This window comes from Nuphar pumila, chromosome 12 (assembly GCF_984573655.1).
Source record: "Nuphar pumila chromosome 12, dmNupPumi1.hap1.1, whole genome shotgun sequence".
Lineage (NCBI taxonomy): Eukaryota > Viridiplantae > Streptophyta > Magnoliopsida > Nymphaeales > Nymphaeaceae > Nuphar > Nuphar pumila.
In genome coordinates, this window is record NC_143260.1 from 59,832,456 (window position 1) to 59,846,980 (window position 14,525).

Consider the following 14,525-nt stretch of genomic DNA (forward strand, 5'->3'; position numbering starts at 1 on the left):
ACGGATCACCAGTTTTTCAGCACCAACTCTATTAAAGGTATCCATTTTCCTCAAGGTTGTCAACAGGTTAGATTCGACTTTGACCCACCAAGAAACCATGAGCGACCATATTTATAGATCAGATAAAAGGAAACTAGTTTTGACACTAACTCATGAGTTGAATCAAATATAACGAAATTCTGTAATTGGATCAACCCAGATCCAACTTATCTTATAAAATCCACAAATGGGTTGAATCTGCATCGATTTAACAATAGCCATTAGGTAGACTGTTCATCCCTTTAAATCCGACAGAATCGAATCTCAATGTTAAGGCCCCATCAGAACTGAATCAGCGATCAGATTGAAATATCATTTTTTTGGTTTCACATTGGATAAATACAAGCAGAGTAGTAATTCACGATGTATATTTATGAAATCAATACAGGCATTAGTGGGTACCCCCCCCAGCATTCTTTTCGTCAAAAAAAAAAAAATCTTAAATTAATTATTTTTCTAAAGACTTCCTAATGATTAGCCTATCAATGAGATCACTATGGAAATTGGAAAACTCTTGATACGTTCTCATGACTCTTAACAAAAACTAAACAGAACCAAATGACGCAACAGCATTCATTTCTTCTTGTAAAAGAAGACCATCAATGAAAACGTCCAGGTTTTCACCTTGCAACACATCATCTATATTGTGACATGTCAAGCCAATGCGGTGATCTGTTACACGGCCTTGAGGAAAGTTGTATGTACGAATTCGGTCTGACCTGTCTCCACTACCAATCTGCAGACAACATTAGCAAACTATCAAGGGAAAATTTTCTGAACTTTTGAGACTTCTTTTTGTTGATTAGCAAGACTCCTGATAGAACCGCACTGAGCCCCTCGCCAAGAAACTCGTCAATTTCAACAACAAAAAAAACTAAAAGAGAATTAATAGCTTAATTTGAGCTTAGTCGTTAAAACCCAAGCTGGAATTTGGTCATTGAAGTTGAACATTGAAAGACATTATATGAGACTTGAGATGGACCCAGCTCTCTAAAGCTTTCTATTTCAATTAGGCCTGACCAACCAGTCTTAGGGGTTGGATTTGGATGTAGATCAGATCAGAACAAATACATCACTACTAAATACAGTTTGTGATCTAAATTTGATAAAATGTAAAGTATTTTTCCTAACATGTTTGGTAGCTCAAGGTAGGTATACTTTTTGACAGGAAGGCAGTAAAGTTAGGAATCCCCTTCCAACAGTAATAGGTAAGATATGTATGGCTTTGGGTGGGTAGATAAACGAAAAACGATGGCTGCACCTAGATCTCATAGAAGTCAGATGGAACCAAGTCTGAGCAACTACGTCATATCAAGTTCTTGTAAAGACATCTGGTTTAATTTGATCTAACTGGTGTATATATCCAATTCAATAATATCCATTGGCAACATTATATCTCTAGCTCCATGGCTCGAGGCCTAGTTTCCTATCAAGGACCTTTATGGTAATAATCCAAGTATAAGCTAGGGATGGCAGTGGACCGGGGCGGGGACGGGGGACAAGGTCTCCACCCCCACCCTGTCTCAAAATCTTGCCCTCCATCCCCGCCTCCATCTCTGCACGGGTCTTGATTTTAACCTCCATCCCCGTTTCATGTCCTCCATCCTCGGTCCAATCGGGGCGGGGCCCCGTTTCCCCTCGGTCCACTGCCATCCCTAGTATATGCTCATGTTTGTAGTTTTTAAATAGTAAGCAAAATAGGAATACAATAGTTTGTTTACCAGTTCTGATCGAAGCTTTGATCTGCTTGCCTGAACTCTGCATCTCTCCATTTCATATAATTTGGCACATAGTACTTTCAGTGCTTTAGCTTTGTTCTGTCAATAGTGCACACATGCAAACAAAGATCAATAGGAAAATAAAACAAAGGAGAATAACCTAAAGAAAATGATTCAGATTGTTTATGCAGCTCCAAACTAGAACAGTGTCCAATTGATTGAAATAATCAAGTCTTATACGCAATGGCATTTTTGAAAAGATAGTTACCTTTAGGAGTAAAGCAAATAATTTGTTTTATCGGGAAGCTATAAATCAAACATATTTATCAAAAAATAACAAGGTGCACTTTAGTCATTTAAATTTGAAAAAGTAAAAGTAACTTTTCTTAACCCCAAAAGACAACTATATATTCTAAAAATGTAATTGCTTATAAGAGTGTTTTGGTCATTTAATCAATTGATCTCTGCTACCACTAATATAAATAATTTAAAGTTAGATAAACCCATATGTGCGTAGCAGTTTCTGTGGTAATTCTAGAAACAACTGTTGTTTCTCAACGAAACCTTAAAAAAACTCCTTATTTTTAATAAATTAAAGGGAAATTAAAAAAATTAAATTGTTTTTAAAAATGGATTTCCTAGGGTGGATAAACAAATTTATTAAAACAATATTTTCTATATAATAACTTAATTTGCTTTTTAATATTTTAAAAAAGCTTTAAGCCTGCAATAAATTGAAAATATCATGATATTGTTAACTATGATACACACACACATGGAGAGAGAGAGAGGGGGGGGAATGATGTAATTTGTTTTTGGTTAAGTTTCTTGAGGTTAACCAGCAGTAAATGCCTATATTGAGTTTCACTATTTGTTAACAATTATCACATAATAATCCAAATCAAGGTGTCCTTTTAAGCACGTTTCCCTCATGGAACTGAAGACATACTTTGGAATAAGAAACAATTTGTAAGCTTCCTTTTATAGAATGCAACAGATTAAAACAAAATTTAGCCTACAAGACATCTTTTAATTCCCTAAAGCCAATCAAGTTCTACATTAGGATAAGTTTTGTTATGAATTCATGGTCACGGACACAACATGTCCAAAACACTAAGATTGTTGAAGGATGTGAAGACAGAACCTTCGGTCTGCGTGCCCTGCTACACAGAGAAAGAAGAGAAGAAAACAGAATAGGAGACCATATTTGGCAAACGACTTGGATGGGACCCCTAATGGGTCACCGATCCTAATGCTGATTATAAATTTTTTATCATGTATTTTATTATTTTAATGCACAATTGTTATATAAAGTCACTTGTTATGAAGAATCTAATATTGTTCAATGAAAAAAGTTAATAATCATGTATAATTATATGTTTTTATAACTTAATTGTTGACATATTATCTTGAAGTTTAGTTATTTTCATATCTTATTCATGTGCTTACACTATAAAATATAGAGTGCTGACTCGTCCGAGTCACCCAGCCAACTCGTTGACTCACGAGTCAAGGATTGGGCCATCTGAGCCCGAGTCGCGAGTTTGCCAACTATGTTGGAGACAATAGAGGTCGTTACCCAGGCTGGGATTATTAAGTGTCGTGAATTCAGTCTGGGTTCGGTTTGGGTCTGATCCAGACCCGAACTAAGATTTGTGTGTTTGACGTGTTTACTGGGACACGCGTGTAATTCTATGTTTTGTTGTAGGACAGATATGTCCATGATAAAATTACTTGTAACCTAATAGTTAAATATGATGTATCATCAGGTCACGCACGATTGATGAAAGTGTGAACCTTTGCAGCCCAAAACCTCTCTGCGTCTCCTTCCTCTACTTCAGTGTTTCCTTCGTCTGTTACCTTCTTATTTTCTCCTCAGTGCAGATCAGCACAGGTCAGAACTCAAGTTCTAACATGGTATCAAAGCAGGGTTGGGTTTAGGGCTCGGTATTGCTTCCAAAAAGGTATGAACAAAGAGATCTTTTGATTTCAGTCAAGAAAACATCCTTCCCTCACTATTTCTTCTATGTTATCGTATTTTCTCAAAAAAAAAAAATGATCTCTTCTCCTTGCCGCCATCTCTTCTTGAAAAAGTTTTCGTGTTTCCATTTGAAAGACTGAAACACGTCTTTTTCTTAAAAGTTTGTTCACAAGTTTCTAAAATCTATCGTATTTCCATCTTGAGTCATTTTCTTGAATCGGTACCTTCTTGAATCGCGACCCATCTTCTCTCATTTTGATTTCTTGAATCGTTATCTTCTTGAATTGTGACCCACCTTCAGAAATTGTTATCATATTCCAAGAAAAACTCTGATTTTTTTTATTCTAGATTCTGGTTTCTTGTTCTCTCATCTTAAAACTGATTCTTAATCAGTCTGAAAACACCTTTTATCGTGATTTTGGTATAATGATTTTTCTTTTGCCGATTAACGCTAATCGAACACGGCATGTTCAGGTGACTTGATTCATGAATATTGAATTGATTATTTGAATTTTTCACGTGATCTGACATCTGTTAAAAAAAAAAGAACAAAAAAAGAAGAAAAAAAAAGACAGCAGATCCGAAATTTGTTACATCTTTGGATTGTTTTTAAACAGTCACATTATTTCCAAGTTTGATTAGCTATTCAATTGCTCCTTTCTAAGAGTACTTTCCAGCTTATATTCAAGTATCTCATAACCATGGATCCTTCTTTAACCCAGTCCGGTTTGTCATCAAACTTTCTTAATCAACTTGTCTATGAGAAATTAAATAATTTCAATTTCCTGACCTGGAAGAGACAGATAGTTCCTTTTATCAGGAGCCAAGATCTCTTTGGTCATCTGGATGGATCAATTCCAGCCCCACCAGAGTTCATCGCAAAGGAGAAAACAGACGCACTAGGTGTTGCATCTACTAAGCTTGTTCGAAGCTTGGATTGTGTCTCTTGGATGAGAAAAGACCAGGCATTAATTGCCTATATTACATCTACCATGTCTCAAGAAGTACTAGTTGCTATTCCCGACGATTGTACAACGATGGAATTGTGGAACCAGTTGACACGGACATATTCTCAGATATCTGAAGCCAGAGTTTTGTTTCTCAAGAAAGGCAGTCTATCTATTATGAACTATTTGAATAAGGTGAAGACCATTACAGATCAACTTGCCATTATTGGATGTGAAGTGCCGGACAAGGATAAAGTACAACAGACATTGAATGGTTTGGGCCCAGATTTTCATGTATTGGTGACATCATTGTTATGCTTGCCCATGCTTCCCACGTTTGAGGACCTTCGAGCAAAACTCCTGCAATACAAAATGACGTTGAAAGGCATTGCTGAAAATTCTGGTGCTCAATCTGATTCCCAAGATGTTTTAGCTACTGGTTTTTCCTTCAGTCGTGGTCGTGGAGGAAATAGCTTCAGAGGAGGAAGAGGTCGTGGTAGATTTGCAGGTCCAGGTTTGCTTCCCACACCCAATATGCCGTTCAACTCCAATGCGAAGAACCAAAATCAAAGAGTTGTCCTGACATGTTACCTGTGCAATAAAAAATGACATATTAAAGCAAATTGTTGGTTTAATCCTCAAAATAAAGGAAAGTTGCAAAACACTGAAAGCAAGAAGGAAGATAATGTTACAAAAACTGATGGGGAGGTAAAACAACATTTGTTGACAGCATTGTCTGGGTTGCATTTGAAGCAGAATGATCAAGGATTATGGTATGTTGATTCAGGAGCAACGACCCATATTACAGGGGATGTTGGTAAGCTCTCGAGCTTTGTTCCTTACTTTGATAAAAATAGTATTGTTACTGGAGATGGATCTCACTATCATATTTCTCACATTGGTGATGCAATCATTCCTTTGTCTACATCATCTCTCAATTTGTCAAATGTCATTCATGCTCTTAACATAAAAAAGAACATTATTTCTGTGTCTAAACTTATTGATGATACACATTCTTATGTTGAATTCACTCCCTCTTTTGTGTATATCAAGGATCTTCAAATGAGGGAGACATTCGCTGAAGGGGAGCAAAAAGAAAATATATACATCTTCAAAGAAGATTCATTTGCGCATACAAGTTTCGTCTTGAAGCCCTTATTGAAGTCTAAGTCTTTTCAGTCTGAATTATCTGTGTCAGGTCCTGAGTCTGTTTTTAGCCTTTCTAAATGTAATAAGCCAAGTCTTTGGCATGATCGTCTTGGTCACTGCAGTCATTCTTTTCTTGAGAAACTTGTATCAAGTAAATTAATTCCTAAATCAAGTTTAACTCCTGAGGAAAACAAAAAAAAGTGCTTCAGTTGTCAAATGCGTAAGTCATGTTCTTCCTTTTGATTCTATAAATAAAAAAGCTTCAAGACCTTTTGAAATTGTTTATTCTGATATTTGGGGTCATGCACCCGTCTGTTCTTCTTCTGGCAGCAGATATCTATCTCATCTTTATTGACAGTTATTCTCGTTATACTTGGATATTCTTTATGAAGCACAAGTCTGAAACTTTTCACATATTTCGTAACTTTCATGCCTTTGTTCAAAACCATTTCTCTACCAATATTATGCATTTTCACTATGATGGAGGTGGTGAGTATACATCGAAGGATTTTATTGATTTTCTCCAAAGTAATGGAATAAAGCATAGAGTGTCTTGTCCACATACGCCACAACAAAATGGGATTGCTGAAAAAAAGCATAGGCATATTGTTGAAACGACCATGAGCATGAAGCATGATAGCAATCTTCCCATTGGTTTGTGGACAGAGGCATTCCATTCTGCGGTCTATATTATAAATCGTTTGCCCATGACAGTTTTACAAAATAGTACACCATATTTTTCTCTTTTCGGCATTCAGCCTGATTATGATGCTCTGCGTGTATTTGAATGCACTTGCTATGTTCATATTGATGATTCTCTCATAAATAAATTTCAACCAAAGGCTTCCAAGTGTAGATTCTTGGCCATTGTGGTCGCCATTTTATTGAAAAACTTGTCTTGAATAATCTCATTCCTAAGTCCAGTCTGAGTTCAGAGGTCGTTGATACAAAGTGTTCTAGTTGTCATTTATGTAAGAATCATATTTTACCATTCGCTTCAATTAATAAAAGAGCTTCAAGGCCATTTGAGGTCATTTGTTCAGATGTCTGGGGTCCTTCCCCAATTACTTCTCTTTCTGACAGTAAATACTATCTTATTTTCATTGATAGTTACTCGCGTTATACTTGAATATTTTTTATGAAGCACAAATCAGAAGTCTTTGGATTGTTCCAGAGATTTCATTCTTTTGTTCACAATCATTTCTCTGCCAACATTCTCAATTTCCAGTGTGATGGAGGAGGTGAATTCTCCTCGAGTGACTTTGTTAGTTTCCTTCAACATAATGGGATAAAGAGAAGAGTGTCTTGCCCGCATACACCTCAACAAAATGGGATTGCTGAGAGGAAGCATCGACATATTGTTGAGACTGCAATGAGCATGATGCATGGGAGCAATCTCCCTGTATCATTATGGACTGAGGCTTTTCACTCCAGAGTTCATGTGATAAATCGGCTGCCCATGAATATCTTAGAGAATAAGTCACCATATTTTTCTCTATTTGGCACACAACCTGATTATCATGAATTATGTGTGTTTGGGTCTGTTTGTTATGTTCACATTGATAGCTCACAAAGGCACAAGTTCTAAGATAAAGCCTTAAAATGCAGGTTTATAGGATATGCAGAAGACTACAAAGGGTACAGGTGCTATGATCCCTTGAGCAAGCGTGTCAAAATATCAAGGAATGTAGTTTTCGATGAAATGAACTTTGATGATCAGACTGCTAATTCAACCCCTCACACTGAAAACTCAAGCCCCAACGTTGAGGTATATTACCCATGGTTAAATTCAGAACTCTTTTCCAATTGTAGAGTAGACTGTTCGGCAAATTGCTGTCAGAAGAAAACACATGAGGAATCAACCAATGAAACTCAAACGGAAAAGACTGTTACACATGACTTGGAGCCAACAAGATATAAGGGTATTGTGTACACCCGGCGAGAGAAAGAGCCCCCATTCATTTCTTGTACAAGTACGGACCCATCTGATCCCGCTTCACAGATGATGGATATCAGAAGATCCTCACGGATTCGACATCCGCTTGACAGATGGGTAAGCTATAAAAAAATTTCATTGGATTTTCAGTTGTTTTTTATAGCCATAAGTAAAGAGGATGAGCCCCTCATGTTCTATCAAGTTGCGGGCTCTAGAAGATGGGTAGAAGCAATGAATGAAGAAATGGAGGCATTACATGAATGTGGGACATGGGAGATTGTACCTAGACCACTAAACAGAAATGTTGTTGGGTCAAAATGGGTGTACAAGATAAAGTATAAGCCAGATGGGAGCATCGAAAGGTACAAGGCTAGACTTGTAGCCAAGGGATTCACACAAGAGGAAGGACTAGACTTCGATGAAACTTTCAGTCCTGTAGTTAAAATGGGGACCATTCGCATTGTGTTGAGTCTAGCCATTAAACATGGATGGACATTGAGTCAGTTGGATGTTAAAAATGCATTTTTGCACGGGGATTTAAAGGAGGAGGTATACATGGAACAACCCACTGGATATGCAGAACAAGACGCCAAAAAATATGTATGCAAGTTAAAGAGAGCACTCCATGGTTTGAAACAAGCTTCTTGTTCCTGGTTCGACAATTTTTCGCTAGAGATACAAAGGCATGGCTTCTCTCGGTCCCTTCTAGATCACTCATTATTTATTCACAATGAACACAGTGTCACTACCCTTCTACTAATATATGTAGATGGCATCATCATCACAGGGAACTGTAAAAGTCACATTGAGCGGGTGAAGAAGTTATTAAATCAGAGATTTAAGATGAAAGATTTGGGAGAGCTGTGATATTTTCTTGGGGTAGAAGTTGATAAAAGAAATGATACACTCACCCTTACTCAACACAAATACACATTGGACATTTTCAGCAGAGCGAGCATGACAAATTGTAAGCCGTTGACAACTCCAAGTGTCATCCATCAGAAACTGAATTCAAAGGAAGGGGATATATATGAAGATCCCACCAAGTATCGCAGCTTAGTTGGCATGTTGCAATACCTGACTTTTACTAGACCTGATATAGTATACTCGGTTAACCAGGTATCCCAGTTTATGCATGAACCTCGTATGTCACACATGGAGGCGGTCAAACATATACTTCGTTACCTGAAGGGTACAGTTGGTGATGGACTGGTATACAATAAAAGAGAATTAGATCCAGGCGAGGGCCATGAGGTCGTTATTTATGTGATGCTGATTGGGCGGGTGATCCAGATGAACGGTGATCAGTATCCGGTTATTACAACTTTATTGGACCAAACTTAGTATCTTGGAGCAGTAGAAAACAAAAGGCGGTTGCTAGGTCAAGCACTGAGGCTGAATACAGATCGATGGCTGCTGCCACGGCTGAGGCTACGTGGATAAGATATCTCCTGACAGAAATGGGAGAACCGATTGCTCGGTCACTACTATTGTGTGACAATCAAAGTGCCATCAACATGTCCTTCAATCCCATCCACCACAGTCGAGCAAAGCATATTGAAATAGATCAACATTTTATTCGAAAAAAGGTTAAAGATAAAGAGATTGAACCCATGTATGTGGCGACTGAAGAACAAGTTGCTGACATTCTTACTAAAGGGTTGACAAAGGACAGATTTTGGTTTCTGAAAGGCAAGTTGTTCATGGTTCAGGACCATGCACAACTTGAGGGAGGCTGAAAAGGAATCGTCATATTTATGCAGGACCCGACCCGTTTTGTATATTGGATCGGATCCAGATCCAATCAACGTGTAATGTAAATTAACGTGTTATTAAGGGGTACTTTTGTACCCTAGTAATTGTATATTTACATATTAATAGAATGAGAGGCGCAACCACAATTGACTGACGCACTTTCTATGGAATCTCTCTCTCTCTCTCTCTCTCTCTCTCTCTCTCTCTCTCTCTCTCTCTCTCTCTCTCTCTCTCTCTCTCGTGACAGGCCTATACAGAGATCGAGTACTCCCTTCTTTCACGATCAACAGGAGCTTCATTGATGACATACAATCATCTGCATCTCTTTCCTTCAACGAGGTTCTACTTCGTGTGAATGTCCTTTAAAGAGAAGGAAGAAGAGAAAGAAATACAGAAGTTAGATTGATCAGTAAGTTGAGACACAAAAATAAGGTTATGTTTAATATTAGGAACAAGAAACGTATTCAAAAGATGAAAATGACCATTGGGAGTGTGAATAGTGGCAGATTCAATTTGAGTGATGGAATGGGTTTTTCCATCACCAGTGACTATTTTTTCGCTACCATAATATGGAGTAAGGCTCGTGAGTTTACCTGCATCACCTGTGCCATGATGCACTGCACCTGAATCCAGGAACCAAGAACTCGACTATGACATCTGAAGAGGTAGGGATTGTCCATGTTGGCTGATCTGAATTCACTGACCATGGAGATCTGATCAGAGTCAAGAGTCATTTGTTGTTGATATTGCCCTGATGCATAGGGTGATTATAGAAATTCCCACTACCATGCATGCCCATTTGAGAGAATGATGCACTCAAAATATCCATATCCTGACTTTGCCCCAAAAGAGAAGGAGATTTGGACCCTACAATTGTGGGATTAGATCCCACATTGAAGGTTGTTGGTCGAGAACCTCTTCCTCCATTCATACTGCTGGTCTGTGGATCAAACTGATGAAACCGAGCTGGGTAGGTAACAGTAGGAGGACGACAGGATGGAACATACCTCCAGTAGCAGTTGCAACACGAATGTCCTTGTTTCCCACATATCTGACATGTCACGTTCTGACGATTTCTACTTGGATTGGGAACATTGGGATTAGAAAGAATCCCTTAAGCCCTATTATCAAAATGATTTCTGCACCTACCACATCCACAATTTGAGCTGGCTACCATCATTACCTCATGGTTCGGTTGAGAACAGAGTTACCAGTCGAGGAAGCGGGAGCGGGAAGCGATACGGGAAGCGGGAGCGGGAAGCGAGGCACTTTCAAAAATTTAGGAAGCGGGGAAGCGTGGGACCACTTAGAAGAAAATTCCGAATCGTCTCGGAAACGACCTAGGAAGCGAACCGGAAGCGACCTAGGAAGCGAACCGGAAGCGAGGGGAAGCGAAAAAAATGAAAAAAATGGGGAAGCGAGGGGGAATCGTGGGGGAAGCGCTTCCCAAAAAAGGGAAGCGCGCTTCCCAAAAAAGGGAAGCGCGCTTCCCAAAAAAGGGGACGCTTCCCCTCACGCTTCGGAAGCGCGACGTTTCGCGCTTCCCCTTTTGCCTAGGCGCTTCCAGTAACTCTGGTTGAGAATCCTCTTTCTTTATTGAGATACCAAAATTGGATTAGAATTCAAGCGACATAGACTTGAGTTTGTCAAGGTTAACTCCCTTCTCAAGGCCCATATACATCGCCTTAAACATGTTGTAATCATCACCCAGTCCACGAATAGTCTCACTGCAAACATCTTCATCCGCCAGAGGACTACCAATAGCTGCCAGCTGGTCTGCAATGTATTTTACCTTATCAAGAAATTTCGTAACATTGCTGCTTCTTCTCTTTAATGATCCGAACTCATATTTGAGGTGATATATTTTTGGTATAGTTATCGGCTCATACCACTGGTGCAAAACTTCCCAAAGCTCACGTGCAGTCACTCCAGTTGGAGTATGTAAAAGAACCTGTCTGGAAAGCGTTGCCATGATAAATGCAACTGTTTGGTCATTTTTTAACCAAGCAGTGTAATCAGGATTTTTAACATAAACTGTTGGCTCAATAACATCATCTTTTGTAGTCTCCTTTTCCTTTTCTTTTGACTTTTCCCTAGTAACTAACACGAATTTCAAGGGTGCAGCCGTGGATCCATTGTATGTCCCATCAGGTCATGACTGCAAATGAATGAAATGATTTGTTTTATGCATGTTATGAAGTTTGTCGAATCCAACTATTCAGAAACCAGTTGGTTGAGGAATGATGAAGTAAGAGAATTAGAGGAAGACATGGAGGAAGGAAAATGGATGATCAAATAGTCACCAATATCTGAAACTGAATGGTGAATTTTTGACAAAGGTCTGCCCATGTTTTTTTTTGGGGTTCGACAGTACGTGTAGATGCATAAATTTATACGTACTCTGGTAACTATTTATTTTTTATTAAATAAAAAGACAAAGGCTATTGGGTTTAAAAATCGTCAAAAGAGAAAAAGCGGTTTTCATGTGAATTAATTCAGATCTGTAAAAGCAGGTCAGGTCTGATATCCATCAGGGGAAAAAAGAATCAAACAGATTTGAGATAGATCTGATGAAATCGATCCAGACCTGTTTCTAATGAGAGAAGCGCTGAATCAGGGCTTGCGCATAATTGAAATTTAAGAAAAAAAAGAACAGGAGATGAATAAGATCTGTTTCTAGAAGATGGAAAAGCAGATCTGATCAAAAGAAAAGAGAGATCAGATTTGATCCAACGTGATCAGATCTGATCTAAAAAAAAAGAAAGAAGAAGAAAGGGAAAAATGAGAGAAGGAGAAGAGGAAGACAGGTAAAGGAATGTCAGCATCTGATGTACCTACCTCGACCTGCTCTGACACCATGTGAAGACTACACCTTCGGTCGGTTGCCCTTTAGTATATTACACATTTACAATACATTACATGAGGGAGAAAAGATGAAAAAGACCCTCATACAAGTGAGTTCTAACCATAGTCACCTGTATCGTTAAAGGTAATTTCTCGACGAGGGTATTTCTCGGAGAGATTTTCAAAAGTTGATAAATCTTAAAAATATCTTAAAAAATATCGGGAGTTTAAAAAATTGGAAAAAAATATAAATAACACCAAAAACCTAAGAAAATAATAAGTTTTGTATTATTTTTCTTTCAAAAATATAAAGAAACATGTTTTAAAGGTTTTTAAATATAAAAAAAAAAAGAAAAAATAAGAACTACAAACTTTTAAAAAAAACTCAAAAATATCATGATATTATCGCGACATTTTATTTGCCGATATTTTAAAAATATCGCGATATTTTCCCGTTATTATCGGCAAGCTTGAAATTGCTGATAATATCGCAATATATTCAAAATATTGGTGATATCGGTGACAGTGGTTCTAACAAAGGAAACATAAACAGATAATAACACCATTGTCTCTCAATTTGTTTTGCTGAGTTTGGAAACACAGTAAACAGTTTACAAAAGTTATAGTAAAATCATAGGGTTGGCCTCTTAGTTGTCAAAGGCGGTAGACGACGCCTAGGCGATGAGCCCCTAAAAAAGACTAGGCGAGACTAGGCAGACTAGTCAGTACCCCAATTAAAAAAAAGAATACACAAAAATATGTATACAAAATGCTAAAATTAATAATAAACATGTATACAACATAAGATCAATCAACAATAAGCAATAGACAAAACACATGTCGTCAAACACTGTAAAGCAATTATATTAAATAACCTGCTCAAAAAAATTAAGAATAAATTAACAATTGAATAATCAAACCATACAACTAACAATGTTAATGAACAATATACAAAAAAAGAAAATCACGTATACAAAAAAATTAACAACAATAGACATAAAATAAGCAAGAGAGAAATAAGAAAAAGAAATGAACAATTGAATAAACAAACCACGCAACTGAGAACAGACAATGTAAATAAAAGGCAACTACATAATTTAAACACAATTAACTACATATTTTAAACACAATTAAAGCCTTAACAATATTAAATTCACATCCAAGTCTTACTAAAATATCATAAGTCATAACTGAACTACTGATAGTTCATGATAACTAAAAACATTACATTTAACCAACGTCTCATATGCCAATCTTCATCTCTAAACTATATATGAATTACACACACACACACACACATATATATATATAATATACAATAACTGAAACACAGAATATATAATATACAATAATAAGTGTGTGTGTGTGTGTGAACTGTGAACTGTGAAAAAGATAACAAAACAGATTACATATGAATTACACACAAATATACATATACATAATTACATATGCTTATAAGTTATAATATGTTAATATATATATATATATACAAAAAACAGATTATATATGAATTAGACACACACATATATAATATATAATAACCGAAATACAGAACATATAATATATAATAACTGAAATACAGAATATATAATATATAATAACAAGTGTATGTGTATACATGTGAAGTGTGAACTATGAAAAAGATAACAAAACAGATTATATATGAAGTACACACAGATATACATATACATAATTACATACGCTTATAAGCTATAACATGTTAATATGTATATATATATATATATATATATATATATATATATATTTTTACATACAAAAAACTGATTATATATGAATTACACACACATATATATAATATAATAACTGAAATACAAAATATATAATATATAATAACAAGTGTGTACGTGTGTGTGTGTGTGTGTGTGCATGTGAAGTGTGAATTGTGAAAAAAATAATAAAACAGATTATAAATGAATTACACACAGATATATATAACTCAGAAACACTCAACCAGAAATATAACTCAGAAACAGATATATATGTTTGTGTGCATGTGAAGTGTGAACTGTGAAAAAGATAAGAAAACAGATTATATATGAATTACACATAGGTATATATAACACAGAAACAATCAACCAGAAATATAACTAAAAAATGGTCAACCAAAAATATAAGTTATATAACTAAGAAACAAC

General features: G+C 36.6%; 1 protein-coding gene across 1 annotated transcript in view; it reads right to left on the reverse strand.

Moving 5' to 3' along the window:
* Nucleotides 1-446: 446 nt before the first annotated feature.
* The window catches only part of LOC149820957 (Peptide chain release factor 1), a 73,020-nt gene continuing 58,941 nt past the window's right edge, over nt 447-14,525 (reverse strand). Inside the window, exons 10-11 of the mRNA XM_089981870.1 lie at nt 1,761-1,856; nt 447-775 (exon numbers count right to left, since the gene is read on the reverse strand). Coding sequence (XP_089837996.1) covers nt 584-775; nt 1,761-1,856 — 288 coding nt within the window. The 3' untranslated portion in view covers nt 447-583. The remainder of the gene's footprint in view (nt 776-1,760; nt 1,857-14,525) is intronic.